A 17,849-nucleotide genomic window follows, 5' to 3' on the forward strand; every position below is an offset into this window, starting at 1 on the left:
GCAATTAAGAGCCATAGCAGAGGATGAGAGTATAATATCAAAAATACTTCAAACAAATATGGCTCCACGGCTCTGGAATTGCCGTTATTTGCTTCTATTCTGTTCATATAAATGTACTTTGATCCATTGCAACATAATTCACCCTGTAATGATCCAAAGTGATTAACTCTAATCAAGCTAATGTACGCTACACACATTTCACTCCAAGTCTTTAGTTAATAGGGTGTCAGTCTCGCAAGTACCTGATCCCTACTTAAAAGAAAAAAGGATGCTGCTGGCACTAGAAAAACACATCCTGTTGTGTCTGTTTTCCTCCTCCTCTCCCTCACACATGCACACACACTTTCATGGATGCAAACACAGTGTGAGAACAAGCAAGTCTCCTCTCTCTTCTCTCACCGCCTGTTTCGCTTTAGAAGCGTTGCTGCCGAGACAGACTTGCGCTTAATGAACTCGGGAGGACCAACAAACTCTTCTCTGCCACTTTGAGGGTGGTGACATGCTTTTTTCCTCCCTCGTTCAATTTCTCGCTGACTGTCAAACACTTGTCGAGGGGCACCTCCATCATCTTTGACCGCCGCTCCTGTCTGCCAACAGATTGCCCGCTATCATTTTAATGGATCACCCCTCCAAACGCGTCGCCATTTTCTGCCTTCGTTGCGCCCTTTGTCATGTTTTGTCACTTGTACGCGTGCCCCAAAGGAAATCTATTTTGCCCTCTTTCAATCGGCTTCTAGTAAATATTTGGTAAACTATGACGACATGTTTACCTCCCGCGGACCCTTCTGATGTCATCAGTGTCGTGCTGTGACAAGATGACAAGTTGCGTCACAGCCCTGTGGCTGCCTATCATAAACACATACACATAGATGCATACTTTTTAATAATACACACTGATAGAAGGTTGTTACAAGTCGAGAGGACATGCATTTTGCCTTATTGATTTAGCTGCATACCGTGCAGTATCGCCGAATGTAATTGGTCAAATTAACACTTGGTTCACAATAGAATTTTTTTGAGCATAGAACATTCATTTATAGATCGCCAATTATTGTGATTATTTTGAATCTGTGATGAAACGACAGATTTGCTTTGTAGATTATATTTGTATACATTTTAGAATCATACAAAGGCTTCCTAACTACTTGCAGGACCATTAGACATCTCACTGTGGTAACATTTGGTCATCACTGGTCCAATTCTTCATCTGAAGCTAGCAGGGAACAAAGTCCAATGGGGAAAAATATTTAAAAAACGAGATGGGCTGTCCTCATCCCGTATTCTGTCCACGCCGTCATCTGTCCCAGATCAAGGAGACTAATTCAAAAACGGGCTCATGCATGCTTAAAAGCAACGGGGCTCCATTTGAACGCTTTTATTTACACACTGTCTGTTTGTATTCTCCAATCTTGCACCCTCGCCAACTCCACCACCGTCATCTTTTCTTTCATCAGCCTACAAAGAAAGGATGGCGTTCCAAATAATTGTTCACCGTACAACACTCATCTAGGCAGTGACAGTGAAGCATACGTATGAATTGATTGAACAATTCGAGATTAGGATAGAGATCTTTTTACTTTATTTTAACACGATATTTTGGTCTACTACTAGTGGCAAACAGGATTTTTTTTCTCTTCTGTGGCCTTTAATGATTTTCTAATCCTTTTGTCGCCTTCCATCCAAAGGTAATAAATACAAACGTGTCAGTCCATAATTTGGCTTTTCAACCGAGTGCGCCCCGGAATAAGATGATGGCCATTTTGCCAACGCCTCAACCCTCCTCCCGCTAATGATGCACTGCTCGACAAGGGGCCCACTGGCCCGGCTTTCCCTCTATTATGCATGGCCGGGCTTCCTTGCATTATGTTTTTTTTAGCTAACACACTTAGCCATCTTGTAGCATGCGCAAACTGGCCGCTACACCCCCACCTCCGCCCAACTTGGATTGAATAATTCAAGGCTGGGGCATTAGGCTGAGAATGGAAGAATTTAATCAAGCGCTACATCTTTAGGCGCTCCTCTGCCACACCCCCAAAGCCAGGTTTATCTCATTTGCTGCCCTTCACTGCAACATACGTCCAATTCTTTTTAACTTAGAGGCCTCGCAGTAAACAAGGTAACTCATTGATTATGGTCACGCCATCTATGAGGTAAAAGAGAAAATAGAATTCTATATTTTAAAGTGAACTTAGTCCTATTTTAGGCAACTTTGAAGCACTCAATTTCATGACACACTTTAACGAGAAACAGCATGGTGAGCTGACTACCATTTAAAGGAAACCATTAAGGTGGTTAAAGTCTGAAAAATAACATAGTAACTCTTCTGTGATTTGTCCTTCAAATGTGCCCATATCGTTGATATGACTTATTTTTATTTCACAGTTTGCGCCTCGATTTAATCGGCATAAGCGAACATTTAAAAAATAATAAAAAACTTAAATACAGTGGTGTTTAATTCGTTTTAATTCATATCACCTTTCCCGTGTAATCACAAAAAATATATTCTAAATAAATGATTATCGTCTATACCCCAATTGGCCTTCCAAAGTTATTTCATTCACGCTGTATAATTTTTATTGTGATTACTTTCAGCTTATTGCAAATGCAGCATAGTAACTTAGGTTTTACTTGACATTCCTTTTTATAGTTGCACAAGTAACCAGTTCAAAGATTCTCTTGCACCAACACAAACTTCAAAATACATCCTGTGAGGAATAAATAACACCTAGTTCAGATGGGTGCATTGTACTTTTTGAGATGTCATCTTATTCAAAATTAATTCATATGTCATGACTTAAAAATAAATTCAAGATGACACTATAATGGAAAATGACCAAAGATGACATGAGGCATGTCTCAAAAAAGAAAAGTGATTTTTCTCAATGCTTATGTTGCTTACCAAAGCAAGCTCAATCACAACTGCAGCATGCAATCATTGAAGTGAAAGTGTTTATCCATAAATCATATTTGGATGCAATGCACACATTGCCACTAAGGCGTGATCTCACCATGCACGAAATGCCTCTTTGGTGGAATGTCTCGCAAAATAGCATATATAAACAAGTATTTGCGGTAAATATTTACTTTTTAAAACAAATCTTGTCAAGTACATTTTTGACCTTCTACTAATACAGTCCACATTTTTTGTATTTTTCACAGCATAGCGACAGTTGACATTTGATTTGCCATGTTGACCTTGGCAAAGGGAGTGCACTTGAAGTTTTAATGTGTTTTTTATCTTCTCTTACTCTTCGATACATATCTTACTTCTCGATCACTTCCTCTATTCCGCCTTGTTTGCTTCCCACTTTGTTTGCGCTCCCTCACTTGCCTCTGTAAAATGCATCCCGGCTCCCCTTCGGGGGCTAATCCTGTTGCGAGCGTTTCCGGGAAAGCGGATTATCTGTCAGAGCGGCGTGATTTTTTTTGGGGGGGGGGGGGGGGGGGTGAAGGGGGAGGGAAAGTTCGCTTACACTTGATTAAATTAACTATTGTGCCCATCGCCGGCGTGTTTTTCGCTAACCATAAATATTAATCGTAACTCAGAGGGCGGTCTCACGTCAGGTGGGGAAAGTGGTCCCTGATGATCCAAGTGTTTTGACAGTGTGATTTCCTTCGTCATCAGGAAGCTTGAAGGTGTCCGCCCCATCCTTTTTTTTTCTGTTACCATTCAATCTGCTCTATAATTTATAAAGATATGTCAGCAGTCCCTTCGCTGCAGATTTACTGCTGGAAACATTTGAAGACTTAACAATTACAGTGTGTACATTCGTTCGTGTACATTGTTAGTTTCTGCTCCACAGCACATGTTCACCATTGCGTTGTGGTCGATGAAGCTTCATCATAGCTTTGGTAAAAAAAAAATGCGTCCTCCCTCTTTCACAGCAGGATATAAAAGCCACCAAGCGTCCCCCACCCCGAAGAAGGCGATGTGAAATTCCCTTTGAAAGGAATAATTACAGCTTCTTCCTATGTTTACGAAGGATAATCACCAGGCATGGCAATTAGTCGGCTGTAACAATCCCTGTTATCAAGCAGTTGAGAGATTTGCTGGGTTTCAGAGCACGTGTTGAGTTTTGCAGTTGATGTGCAACATCTTTAGCTTCATTGGGACTCATTGTTTGATGGTTGATGCTGATGCCGCTTTTCTCATGTCATTTGCATCCATCACTATTGATCAATGTTGTTTTTTGGCTGGCGTTTTAGTCTTTCATTGTCTTTGGATGGTTATTTGATTTTTTAGTCACGTTTTAGGCAACAAAAGGTCATGAAGGTTCTAGTCAACAAAAACTCCAAAAAGATGTCCTCCAATTGTACTCAACAAAAAACACCAAATTTAGTGTATTACGTTTTAGTCATACTAATTCAAAAAAAATTGCAATATGGGAGGAAACCAGAGTACCCAGAAGAAACCCACGCAGGCCCGTGGAGAATATGCAAACTCCACACAGGTGGAACCCAGGGCCCAGAGCTGCGAGACCAACGCGCTAACCACTCAGCTGCCGGGACACCCATCACAAAATATTTAGTATCAAATAGTCAAAATACTGCATTTATGGTACATCGCCAATGTGTACAACAACACATACTCCCATGCATAAATTCTCATACAAAACACAGTGCACAGACCACCATGTGCAAAAGGGGGATGGGTAGTTTCACGTGTAATAAATATATATATATATATATATATATATATATATATATATATATATATATATATATATATATATATATATATATATATATATATACATACATATATACATATATACATATATATTTTTTAACCTCTCATCTCTGTATCTTCCCATTTGGCAAAATGGTTCTCATTTATAAAATGGCCAGAATGAATCGTTATTTGCCGAGGTATTTAGGTCAGTGCACAGATGTAATGTCATTCAAAGGCTTGTCGCACTATCCTTAAATTACTACCGATAGAAAACGGGACAAACAATGGTTTTATGTGCAATACATATCTGCGGAATCTATTTTTCATAGTGTTGTAGGGAGTTATGCATGTGTAGTTCTCCTACTCGATTGTGTTTGTGTAGTCGTGACGTGAAGTCACTGTTGCTATAGTAACAACTGATGGGGTTTGCCTTTGCAAGTAAGCAATTATCAGTAGAGCGACCAAACGGAATAAAACAAGATGTTCGTTTTTGACATTTATTAAAATGGGCTAGCATTGATTACGATAGAGGGCCAATCAATTTTAACTAGGAGAGCTGAAAACAGTCATTCGCTCTCATTTTTAAAGTGATTGGAATCAACAGCAAACAGTGCTGCACCTAAACATTTAAATGAATATATGCATGAATGATTAGGTCATTTAAACAACAGAAATGTGAGGAATTATGGACATTGATTTTAATGCTGCATAGTGTTTGTATATACAAGCATGATTTGTCAAAGACTTGCAGCAATAACCACATTTTGATTTTAAAGACTAAAAAAAAAGATGTCTGTGAATTCCAGTCAATGACTAATGCTAAAACTTTATTATTTTTTTTGTAAATTAAGAATGTCTGTGTTCAGCCTCCATTTCTTCGGTGTTCAGTCCATGCAGAAAAAAGTTTGGACACTTCTGCCATGGTGAATCAGTTACATAATTTGTCTGCGTGAGAAATGAGGCGATCTCAACTGAACACCTGAGGTCGTGTGTCTTGTAGGATCAGCGTAATGGACGTGCGTGCCTTGTTTAACGGGCCATGTGGACAGTAAAACAACAGATTCTGGTCTTGTGGTCAGGGGGTTTATGTGAACATGCTTCTAACACCTGGCTTCTCAACCACTACATATTTGAGTGACTGTAATGATTATGCACAGACTTGACTGGAGGAGCACAACAATCTAGATTTCTTTTGTGGTAAATTTAGTAATCAAGGAAAATTGGGGCAATTTGTTTGCAATTGTTCAATCAATGTAAATCGTCCAGAGCTCATCTTTTGTGTTGCCTCTAATCGGAGTGAAAAAATGCTAAGTGGATGTGAGCATTTTGGCTAATGATAGGTCATGATTGAATTTCAAGTAGAAATTTGATTCATCTGTCTTTCACTTTTAGTTTTCATCTAATCAAAATAGGACATTGATCGTTTTTGGTGGCACGGCTTTGAAATAACTGTACGTATATGAAGAACAATTTCCTAACTTTAATTTAGTATTTATTATTCTGACTGTGTCCATATCTGGCAGAGTATGGTGGATTAAGTGCATTATCAAATGATATATTTATAACCAAAATCATGAGGTTTCCTTCCCCACATATGCCGTCACGTGTCATGCCATGCTTGACGCCACAGTAGTTTTGCACCTGATCCATGAAGGAGTTAGCGCCACATCTCCATCTTTTGCAGCGAACAATCCATCCGAGATCTTATTAACGGGTCACCGCGCACACCTGAGCCGGGCTGTCACGGCTGCCCACGTTCACCCGATCTCCCTTCCTCCCTCCAGCCTTGACAGTATTGTTCCCTCTCAAGGGAAACTACATTCACCAAAGCTGCAGACTTGTCAAATTTGACTTCTGCACCACTAGTACGCGTGGACGCAGATCCACACCAGCCTTTGTATCGCTAGCGAGTTGAGAGCCGGTGCCCCTCGTGGCCTGGTGTCATCCTCCTTGTAGGAACATGCATGAGCCAGCCTGTTGGTGAAGGACCTACTTGGAGAAAAGTTGTACTACCCCATAGGTTAGCTGTGATTCTGGAACTTTCTGCTCATGTTCTCCGTAATCATGCAAACACAATTTCATTGAAACACAATACAAAATTCAAAAAGCCATTTCTAAAGTAACAGCCACAATATTTTTCCATTACTCCACGCTTATAACTATACAGTTTTGTCTTCTACACTCAATCACAAAGACATAAAAGTTACCAGGGAGAGACACACTTTTTCTTGTAAAATAAAGGATGAGATTTTGCCATTGTGGCTAAGATTAGATTAGAATTTTATCCCGTATTTGGGAATCTTCATTGTCACAGTAGCAAGTGGGTGAGAATACAGACAGGAAAATACATTTTAGACATAAATAAATAGGTAATAAATAATTTAATAATAAATAAATATATAAATATATAAGTGTGTTGCTGATATATCTATATATATATACATGTATGTATATACATATATACACATATACACACATACACACATACACACATACACATATATACACATATACACATATATACATTTTAGACATAAATAAATAGGTAATAAATAATTTAATAATAAATAAATATATAAGCGTGTTGCTGATATATATATATATATATATATATATAGAGAGAGAGAGAGAGAGATATACATGTATGTATATACATATATACACATACACACACACATTTACACACATACACACACACACATATATACACATATATACACATATATACACATATATACACATATATACACATATATACACATATACACATATATACACATATATACACATATATAATATACTTGTATGCATAGACGGTAAGGTATATGTGGCCTGCATGTTTGCACCACCATACTATTGGACAGAACTCTGAAATCAATGCCATGTTCTGAGATTGAGACTCTGAAGTAGACAAAACTTAACCTGCTAGCTTGTCCAGCCTGAATACATGTCTTGGATTTTATCATGTGATGGCTGTAACACAAGATTCCCACCCTGTAATATCTGCACCTTAATAAAATCTAGGAAGAACTGTCAAGGTCCCATACCTGCTCAGTAAGCCAATCCTAATAGCTAGAAATGAATCAAACCAAAAATTCTACAACTCCCGCTTTGGCTCTTTCAGGCTCGGTTGAGGTAATGGGCTTTTCGACAGACATAATGACTTTACGAGCATAACGTGACGCGAAGTACAGTAGCGGTAGGAAGACTGATTACATCATCCACAGTGTTCAAGTTCAATTACTGTTCGCAGCGAGCCTCCTTCACTTCAAGATGAATGGTGTGCTTTTATTCTACCTCGCTAATAGAAGGTCTCACTATTTGCCTCGTGGGCATCTCATTTTAAATTATGCCAAAAACTGCGTGCAACCATGGGCGCTCTCCGTGAAAAGCCAGAAAAATGAAACGGAATCTAACATGCTGTATTTACCGCATCATATTCGTACAGGCTCAGAGTCACCAGCAGAGCTGCCAACCTCCGTTGACCCCATTTCAGGAGTACCCTTGTCCCGTTTCCGGAGTAAATCCGGAGTGAATGCGATTCACGCAAAATCAATATGCGCTGAAGTCGCACAAGACAAATCATTGGTCAGAACTTGTAACTCGGATGATTCACAATGCTCTCGTATTACCGAATTCTTCTGGTTTACAGTGCAGTTGAATCAAGATGGCGGAAGCCGTAGCGATGGTATAAATTTAAAGGCATTTAATTGGGAAATTTGGTACTTTTCCGAAATGGTTGCTTAAAAAAATGTAAGTGACAATTTTTGGTGATTTCCGGAGTTTAGGGAGGGTGTCTGGAGTCCCGGAGTTTAGGTTAGGTTAGAACTTTATTTCATCCCCTATTCGGGAAATTTCTTGGTTGGAGTAGCAAGACAGACACAAGACACACAAGACATTGTAGATCTAGATAAAAAAATTGGTTTTCCTTGAATTTCCGGGTAAGCTCCTGAAATTTTTGAGTAGTTGGCACCTCTGGTCACCAGCCGAGTTGATAACCAGGCCGAGTTGATAATCCCTCCCACTAACTCCCATAGCCTTTTCGCCTATTAGAAACGCGTTTCCATCTGCTTCCCAGCAGACCACTCTCCTAGAAGCAGCACTTGAAGCCGATAAGGCCTCATGACGGACTTGAGCTTTTCATCCCCAAGCGTGGATCCACTAACGCCGCAGCCATTGTACATCTTATGAGCAGCTGGCTTTCTCGCACTGTGAGAATGGAGGCATAGTCTTTGGCTTCATTGTTACAAATTGATCTGCAGTTTCTGTCAAGCAGCAGGATTATTAAAAAGGGGATTAAGATGGTGCCCTGCGAGTTACTGGGATGTCCTTCCGCCGCTTTAACGATTTTGTGATGAGCTGCTGTATGAGCTTCTCGTTACTGCAAAGTGGAGCGTAGATGATAGTGGAAGTGGAATGGTATTATTTACCAGGGAGTGTCTTTGCTGGTAAGACTACTGTGCATTGGAAGCGGGCAAGGGTACAATTGCTTGTTTCCAGTGTTAAGTATAGTTCACCGTATTTTATGGACGCACTTTATTATTATTTTCTGGGGGCGCCTGCGATTTATACTTAGCTGTGAGTTATATATATTTTTTCTAGGTTATGTTGTGTTGTAAAGAACGAGTTATTTTAATAATAGGATGGGTTCACAGATGCCAGTTTTTTTAGCCCGTTGCTGTCCATTTGGGACACAATGTTTGTTATTTGTTCCTGAAATTCTCCCCCCAACATGCACCTTTCAACTATTGCTGTAATTATTATCCCTATTCATTGTTCAGTGTTTGTCTGGTTGAATTTATAATCAGGGGCAAGTTATAGTCCCAAAATCACAGAAAAGTTCAGATTTGCTTCAATATTTTCATATAAGTAACCTTCCCACAACCGAGGTTTGAACCGAGAATAAATCTGCATTGTGTGAACTCATTTGACAAGAGCACTCATTTATTTGTAATAGTCTTGCATTCATAATGCGAATGTGTGTGTGTTAAACATCTGTGCTCTGTTTCTCTTTCAATGCACGATGCACTTTCCCAAGATGCCCCCACAATGCTCTCTGTTCACTCAAGAAGAAAGCGTGCGCGGTAGCTGCATTTGGTGTAGCAACAAAAATGACATTCTTCCGACAAGGAGGTAGAAAAAAAAAATAACGTAAAAGGGAGCTGGTAGCCCAGGGAGGAGGATTAGGCAGTGAGCTTGCACCTTTTGCATCCACCGAGTCTTTAGTGATGGCAAACAAACGCCGTTTCACTTGTAATTTAGTCACGACCTCCATTCACTTGAAAGGGTCGACAGTGTGAACATTGGTACACTACACATTATTAACAATTATAGCCTTGTGGATTTGAACGGTTAAGGTAGGTAGGGTAAGTAACTCCAATTTGATTGGTGTGAACAAGTCCTCAACCTCCCCAGTTCGATGTCAGGAAATGTGGTTTTATCTTTGACTGTCATTTTGAATTCGACATACAGACCAGTGATGTTTTTTAAAACACTTTTTTGAACTTTTTTCTTCTTTCTAGCTGTCTTTATCGTAAATGCCACTGCAGGGAGCTTCATCATGTTTTTGCAATACATCAGAGGGATCTGTAAGATCGTAAAGTAAATTGTGTTATTTCTGAGATATCTTTCAACTCGTAAAAACTTACCCGAGATGGGCTGTGGCTCACCTGTAACATAACAAATCTGACAGGAGTATCTCACACATTACTTTTGCTCTTATTTCTTCTTCTTTTTAATAATCGGGCTAGCGAGATGCCGGCTGTCTCCAAAATGACGGGCATGATGGCATCGCCGCCCTCATCAGCCTCTGAAAAACACCTCACCTGGAGCAAAATAGGAAGCCATGAAATCTTCCCGCTTCCTGCGAGATGGATGCCACAGACAGTCTTTTGTAGCTTGATCCCGAGATAAAATCCGATATATTCGTCTTATCGCTCCCTCTCGGCTGGCCGGATTAATGGGGAAGCGCCTCGCGACAGATATCTTTGGTTTGAAATGACTCGGGCCTCTTTTTTTTGTTGCAGACTCATTAGACATCAAACGGAATACCCAATGAAATCGTTGCTTGACTTATGTAATGAAATAGCGAGAAAACAGTTAGACGTGTTCTAAAAATGCAACTTCCTCAGCGAGGAATTGCAAGCGTTTAACTGAAGTAATTCCTTAAATACAGTTTTAAAGGTGATGACACACTCCCAGGATATTTTCCCACTTTTGGAAGGTGGCCCCGATGCATGATGGGTATCGAGCTCGCATCATTACATGTACAAGATGGTAGCGGATAGGATTTTTGCCACCGTGTTGCTCGGCTTCCACCTCATTTCAATATGTAATGCGGTTCCTGTCTCTAACTCGCATGTTTAATAATTAAACCTCGCTTGTAGTTGGCATTAAAAGAAGGGGAAAAAAAACACGACTTCTCTTTTATGCTGACACGATGTGGCGACAAGCTCGGAATAGGAGGACCCATCTGCAAACAACACATCTCACTATGGGTTTGCTTGTTTTTGTGTGTTGCATGTAGTTGTGTAGTCTTTGTGTGTTGCTGTTCCAAAAGATTCAGTTGCACTGTTTTGAACAAAGTAATGTAGCTTTAAACCAAGCTTACTAAGGTGCATCTGGATTTACCTCAGAAAAAAAGGCTGATTCTACATGTTATTGCTCTTACCAGTACAAAATGAGATTTGTGACAGCTTCTTACAAAAGTGCGAGATAGTGTGCTTTTTATAAAAAATATAATGAGCAGAAGAGATTCCAGTTCCGTAAGCTACGGTGTACATTTTTGGGACCACTGTGACTCACTCTGTGGGTTTAACTTTGAGCACACATTTTAGCCAGCATAGACCAGGTTGAAAGATAAATTAGCGCAGAATATCTTGCTCAATCACTCCAACTATTTGTACACAAGCCATTAAAACTCAATTTCCTATAATGTTACCATAAAAAAAATCACTTGACTGGCCCCTTTTTGTTAGTTTAATGCAACCTTTAACTGTATGCAGAAAGGTTGTGCTGCCATTTCCCCAGTGCTGAAGAATAGATTCAAGGTAGCATATGGTTAGTTAACTTTAGTGCAAAGCAGATGTCACTCTGTGTCTACTTGTAAACTCACTGGGCCGGAAATGTGTTATCATCCGCTTATACAAAAAAAATGACATGAATGAAGGTCAAAGTTGACAATGTGCATAGAAAATTGTTCGGTATGTAAGGGTAAAGGTGCTATTTGTCAGGATTTTTTTGTAAAAAGGGTGAAATTGTGTGTTTAGGGAGATTTGGAGCGTGCCAGATGACTGCCAGTTCGCTTTTATCGGCCAGTTGTGCGCGCCAGCGTGTCCGGTCGGCCTCTCTCCTTGCCGGATGTGCCACCCGCCATCGCGTGCCGCTTACATAAAGTGAAGTGAATCCATTCGACGGTGTTGGCTGAGGTGTGAGATTATAAACGAGGCTTATGGCGCTCTTGGCCCCCGCCCACACCTCAACAGCCCCTGTAACAGGACTCGCTGCATTGCAGTTGTCACTCAAAAAGCTGCCCGGGGCAATTCGCGTCCCCAAAGATGGCCACGGTCGGCCGCGGGGGTTAGGCCACGGTGGAGGAAACGTGGACGATGAGAGCGGGATGCCAAGGGGGGTGGGGGGTTAGAGGAGAAACCGGCGAATAGGATGGCGCTGAGTCAATGGAGCCGGCATTGGTTGGTTGTTGGCCAAGCATCTACCTGAATGCACTATACGATGGGGAAAGTATATGTTGTAACGGATCAGAAAAAGCAGATTCATTTTTCAATTTTTTAAAAGTAGCCGTTCTTTTGTTTTTTTCTATTTAAAATACAAAGCAGAGGTGATGATTCAAATTGAGAAGGATTCCTTCCCACGGTGTCCTTCTTTCCCAATAAGCCGGTGTGCCGCAAAATGGTGCAGGAGCTGATGGCATATTCCCTTTCCACCGCGGACACGTAATTAAGTGACAAGCAGATGACTCAAATAATGAACACCCGCTGGACGCCGCATATGCTTCAAGGGAGAATTCCTCACTCATGACGTAACGGACACCGGGCGTATGCTCACTTGCCAAACTCTATTAATAGCCAAAATCATTATAACAATTTACCCACAAGCTCATTTGCTGTTATTGACGGCAACAGACTTTAAATCCAATTGAAGTGAGGGGATGGCATTGAACTCTATAAATACACTGCAGGGCGCAAGGAGACAAACAACCATTCACACTCAGACTCATACCTAGGGGCAATTTAGTGACCAATCAACCTACCATGCATGTATTTGGAGTGTGGGAGGAAACCAGATTACCCGGAGAAAACCCACGCAGAACATACAAACTTCACATAGGTGGACCGACCTGGATTTGAACCCAGGTCTCTCACTGTGAGGTCAACGTGCTAACCACTCACCCGCCGGCCACCCAGTAAATGAGTTTCTGATTTCTATTGCCACCAAAAGATTATGACTCACTGCCAAGCCCTCCTAGTTCAAATGAATTGGACTTAAATTCTCACTTGTTGTTATTCGTCAGTTGAGAATAACCCCCCACCCCCCAAAATTCAAATGTCTCATTACAAATTTGACAATAAAACATTTGCGTGTGTTCATAAGAGCATAATTCAAAACATCTGGCTCCCTAATAAGGAGAACAAGACACAATGTTATTTCAGTTATATATATGTGGACCCAAACTCTCTTATGTAATTGTTCCCTTTTGGTTAAATTGAGCATCTTGGCTTTCAGCCTAGGCCTCAGAGACATAGGCTACAAACGGCTTCGGCGTCTGATGGCCACAACAGAGTCCATTGAGGCACTGTCGGCGGAAAGATGAGGTCTGGTACAATAGCGGCGTTATCTGCGGGGGAAAAGATGAGCGAGTCCACTCGGGAAATGTGACAGCATCACTAACGGTCGCTGACAGGCCACCACGATTGCAGCAGCAACAACACACTGCAGGAGGAACACATTGCTGCAGTGCTGTTTGTTATTGTTTTGGTTTTGTTTTTTTGCATAGTGGCATCCAAATGCCACTCTTTTGCAGCCACTTTGACGGCTAACAACTGGCGGCTCATCATCGCCGAGGCGCCACGTTGCACAGCCATGTCCCAACAATGGAAAGTGATATTCTGTGTGGCATTTGCGACTTATTGCTCATTCCTTTCTAGAATCTGTCAGCGGCTAGTCAAAGCATGGGATTTTGGCTGTTCAGAGGGTATTATTTGATACAATGGAGCCCCTCTGAGTTGAATGATGATTTAAGAAACGATTTATTTTGTTGCAATTATTATATTTCTGGCTCACAAACGAAGGCTAGCGGCCCAACGGATAAGTGGTTAGCACGTCGGCCTCACAGCTCTGGGGTCTTGGGTTTAAATCCAGGTCGGTCCACCTGTGTAGAGTTTGTATGTTCTCCCCGGGCCTGAGTGGCTTTCCTCCAGGTACTCCACTTTCTTCCCACATTCCAAAAACATGCATGGTAGGCTGACTGGACACTCTAAATTGCCCTTAGGTATGGGTGTGTCTGTCTCCTTGTGCCCTGTTATCGGCTGGTCACTGATTCAGGGTGTCCCCCGCCTCTGGCCTGGAGTCAGCTGGGATAGGTTCCAGCACCCCCGTGATCCTAATGAGGATAAAGCGGTTCAGAAAATTGAGAAGAAAAAAAACAATAGCCAGTCAGCAATTGTCCAGCTTTATGAGTACCACTGCAATCTATTTGTTTCCCTATGTTTTGATATACAGTATTACAGTATTAATGAATTTCTACACAAACACCCTATCATTTCAAATTCATCATACTTTGCCCATAAAATAAATGTTGTTTTTGACGCTTGTTTTTGACTTCTTTCCCTCATTACTTATTTCTGCCTGTGCCGTCATATTTCATCATGCTCAGATCAACATTCACAGTTTCATTTAACTCAGTATCTATATACCAGAGCGAAATACCCAAAGGTGCTTCCATACTTAATTCAGTTAGATGTTAAGGTTCAGTCTAGTCAACGTTGAAGGAGCATTCTGACATGTACCGACTTTTCTGATGTATGCATTGAGGATGTCAAGTCTGACGTGGTTTTCCTGACACGCGTTTAACCCCGCTAATCACGAGACGGAAAATAGTCAGGGGCTCGAAACATGTCAAAAGAACTAAAAGCTTAGCCTCAAATCAAGTCTATACAAAGACGTTTCAACCCCCGCCTTGTCAGGTTGCATCTGGAAATGGCGCTCCTGAGACAAGGAAACCCGACCAATTTGAAGCAGACTTTGTAGAAGTCCTTGATGAAAGTGTCAAGTTCGAATAGCTTTGTTTCATGCATCAACTCCCATGCGTGCAAACTGAATTGGAACAAAGAGCAATATTTCTGGGCCAGCTTTACGATGCCATTGCAGGATTGGGCCTCAGTTCTATTTTCCCCCCCTTCCCTTTGTCGGCTTGACCAGCTGTGACGATGGCCTTCAACGGGGAGCCGAGCATCGCTAGCTCATGTCTCGTGGGTCGCGGCGACTTCTGAAGCCCACGGACGCGCTGGGTGTTTCTACAACGTCCGATATTTGGAAGCAGAGCTCCCTTTTTAAAGTGCAAAAATAATCGGATTTCTGCCACAATAATGGCCTGTTTTGGGATGTCTCCCGCAAGATGAGGAGTGGCAAAGAGGATTTGAGGGTGGAAAAAGCTGATAGAACTATTCCCAGAGCTCATCATTATTCCATCTAGCCTCCATAGCTGTTTTCATCAGAGCATACACGACATCTACATCATCTTAAGTCCTGCTGAGATACATTCACGTGATGGCGCAGTAGTACTGCTGAGGTACGTTTGGTCTGCAAAGGGGAAAGAGAAAGAAAATGCCGTTGATACATTTCTCTAAAATGCAACGCTTTAAAGGCGACTTTCTTCTTCCTGTCAGGAGATGCCGATAGAGGCCAAGCAGACATTGCAGATCTCCTCTTGAGAAAGATTTGCTTTCTTCATGACGAGCTAGAAGCCTCTCCCTGCAGCCTCGCGAATCATTGCAGCAACTTGCTGTTTCTTCTGAAAAAAATCAGGGAGCCTAATACGCTTCACAGTTTTTCCATTGTTCATGAGCTTGTTAAAACAATGAAAAGAAGTCGAGTGCGATTTCTTGCCTATCACAGCTGACAAGAACAAAAATCCTCACTCACCAAATTTGTCTCAGTGAACAAATGAAATATTTGAATATTTGAATGTCATTGTAAGAACAGGTGGCCACAAATGTAGCCATCACGTCACACTTTTAACTTGATCCAATCAAGAAGACCACGAAGGAACATTTTTGTTAACGAGATCAGCGTCCATTCGATCGCTAAAACAGACAATTTCTCATGACCTACATATATTTTCGCTTGCAGTTGATTTCTCTTCAATCACATTCCCGTCTGTTAGGTAGAATCCCCCCACCCCATCATTTTCAAAGAACTGCATTGAATTTTCAATTAGGAGAGCCATGCAGAAAGGAAGTCAACGATATGATATCACCAAATCAATGGCGTGATCTTTAACACCGCTGATGCCTTGATGAGACGACAAGGCTGAGATTGATTTCTCTTTTGGCCGTGAACTCTTTTCCGAAGGTGTGCCACTGTGTCGTATTGACCTGTTATGTGTCCGTCTCGCTCCTCTCTACAGGCAAAGTATTGAACACGGACCTTCGCCACTACCTCAGTTTGCAGTTTCAGAAGGGCTCGTTGGACCACAAGCTCCAGCAGATCATACGGGACAACCTCTACCTGCGCACAATCCCCTGTAAGTATTACAAATGTGCCTTTTCTTTTTTCAAACATGTTATACGACACCTATCCATTTATCACTGTGTCTGACAGAATAATCCTAAACCAATTTAGAGATGTGTTGATAATTTGGACAAAATTATAATTGATACATAATACTTGGCTTCAGGTGACTGTGCCTGCTGTTAATTTAAATGACACATTAGTCTGCAGACTGTCGTCTGCAAATTATTATCTTAAGTAGTAGTCTATCATATTTATGCATTTTTCTTATTATTCTACGGCGTTGACACATTTGGCATTTAGTGGACACTTTAAGACAACAAAACAACTGTTAACCCATCAGTACCGTAATTACTCGAATATAACGCGCACTCGAAAATAACACGCAGGTATAACTTTGGGCCAAAAAAATCTGGTAAAACGCAGTACTCGAATATAGTGCGCACCTAAAATTTCCCGCTGACGAAAATCAGAAATCGTACCTTTTTTTCTTCGTTTCACGATTGTTTTGTTCAAAACCGGATAGAGAAATCTTCAGGTACGAGCGTGTCGAGTGTCGTGCAGTTGGGAGTTATGCGTTTGAATTTTAGGGCAATAGATGATACACAGAGTGGACAAACATATCATGTAGACATGTTATGTTGCAATACCTTTCAGACTTCCTTGAACATTGACTACATTTCAATTGACAATATCATGTTTTAATTCAAATATCTATTGTCATTCTCAAACAAGAAAAGGAACATACAACTTGAATAAATAAATGATTTGAACATATGCACAATGGAAAAGACTCATGTGTTTAAACTACAACTGTTCATCAAGAGTACGAATTTATTTTTTAGAATCCTTCAAATGAGTCCGCATCAGAATCTTTAAATAGTCTCTGCAGATATTCCTCTCTCTCTTTGTCTGTCCTCTTGTTATGATCGCGCCGCGTCGCTGGGTCATCGCAGCGCGATCGGGGGCATCTGTTACGGTCGCGCCGCGTTGTGCAAATGCAGGAAGCAGGAGAGGACGAGGCATTCAGCGTGATACGGAGTCCTTTAATGAATCAACCAAGGCGTGGAAACAAACGTGGCCGCATGCGGCGCGCATACGGACAGAGGCAACAGAATAACGACAGCTAGCGACTGCTAGCAACCGCTAACAACAGTCAATGATAGTCAAATACAGGAAACGAAAGCAATGAATGGATTGGCTACAGCCGGTATGCGTCAACTTCCTCTTCCTCCCACAACACATCATCCGATTGGCTTTACGAGATGACGTAAAATCCGTGCGTCGGCTGTACGAGATGACGTAAAATCCGTGCGTCAAAGTGAGTTTGACAATGCTTTTTTCGATCGAAAATTTATAATTTATTTTAGTTATTGATTATAACACTGAACTGAGAGAGGGTGAACTGAGACGAGTAGGAGGCTAGAGG

The 17,849-nt window shown here is 41.3% G+C and overlaps 1 protein-coding gene across 1 annotated transcript in view; it reads left to right on the forward strand.

Moving 5' to 3' along the window:
• The window catches only part of magi3b (membrane associated guanylate kinase, WW and PDZ domain containing 3b), an 86,422-nt gene that overhangs the window by 34,373 nt on the left and 34,200 nt on the right, over positions 1 to 17,849 (forward strand). The window contains exon 2 of the mRNA XM_077601885.1: positions 16,317 to 16,433. Coding sequence (XP_077458011.1) covers positions 16,317 to 16,433 — 117 coding nt within the window. The remainder of the gene's footprint in view (positions 1 to 16,316; positions 16,434 to 17,849) is intronic.

Source organism: Stigmatopora argus, chromosome 6 (genome assembly GCF_051989625.1).
Source record: "Stigmatopora argus isolate UIUO_Sarg chromosome 6, RoL_Sarg_1.0, whole genome shotgun sequence".
Lineage (NCBI taxonomy): Eukaryota > Metazoa > Chordata > Actinopteri > Syngnathiformes > Syngnathidae > Stigmatopora > Stigmatopora argus.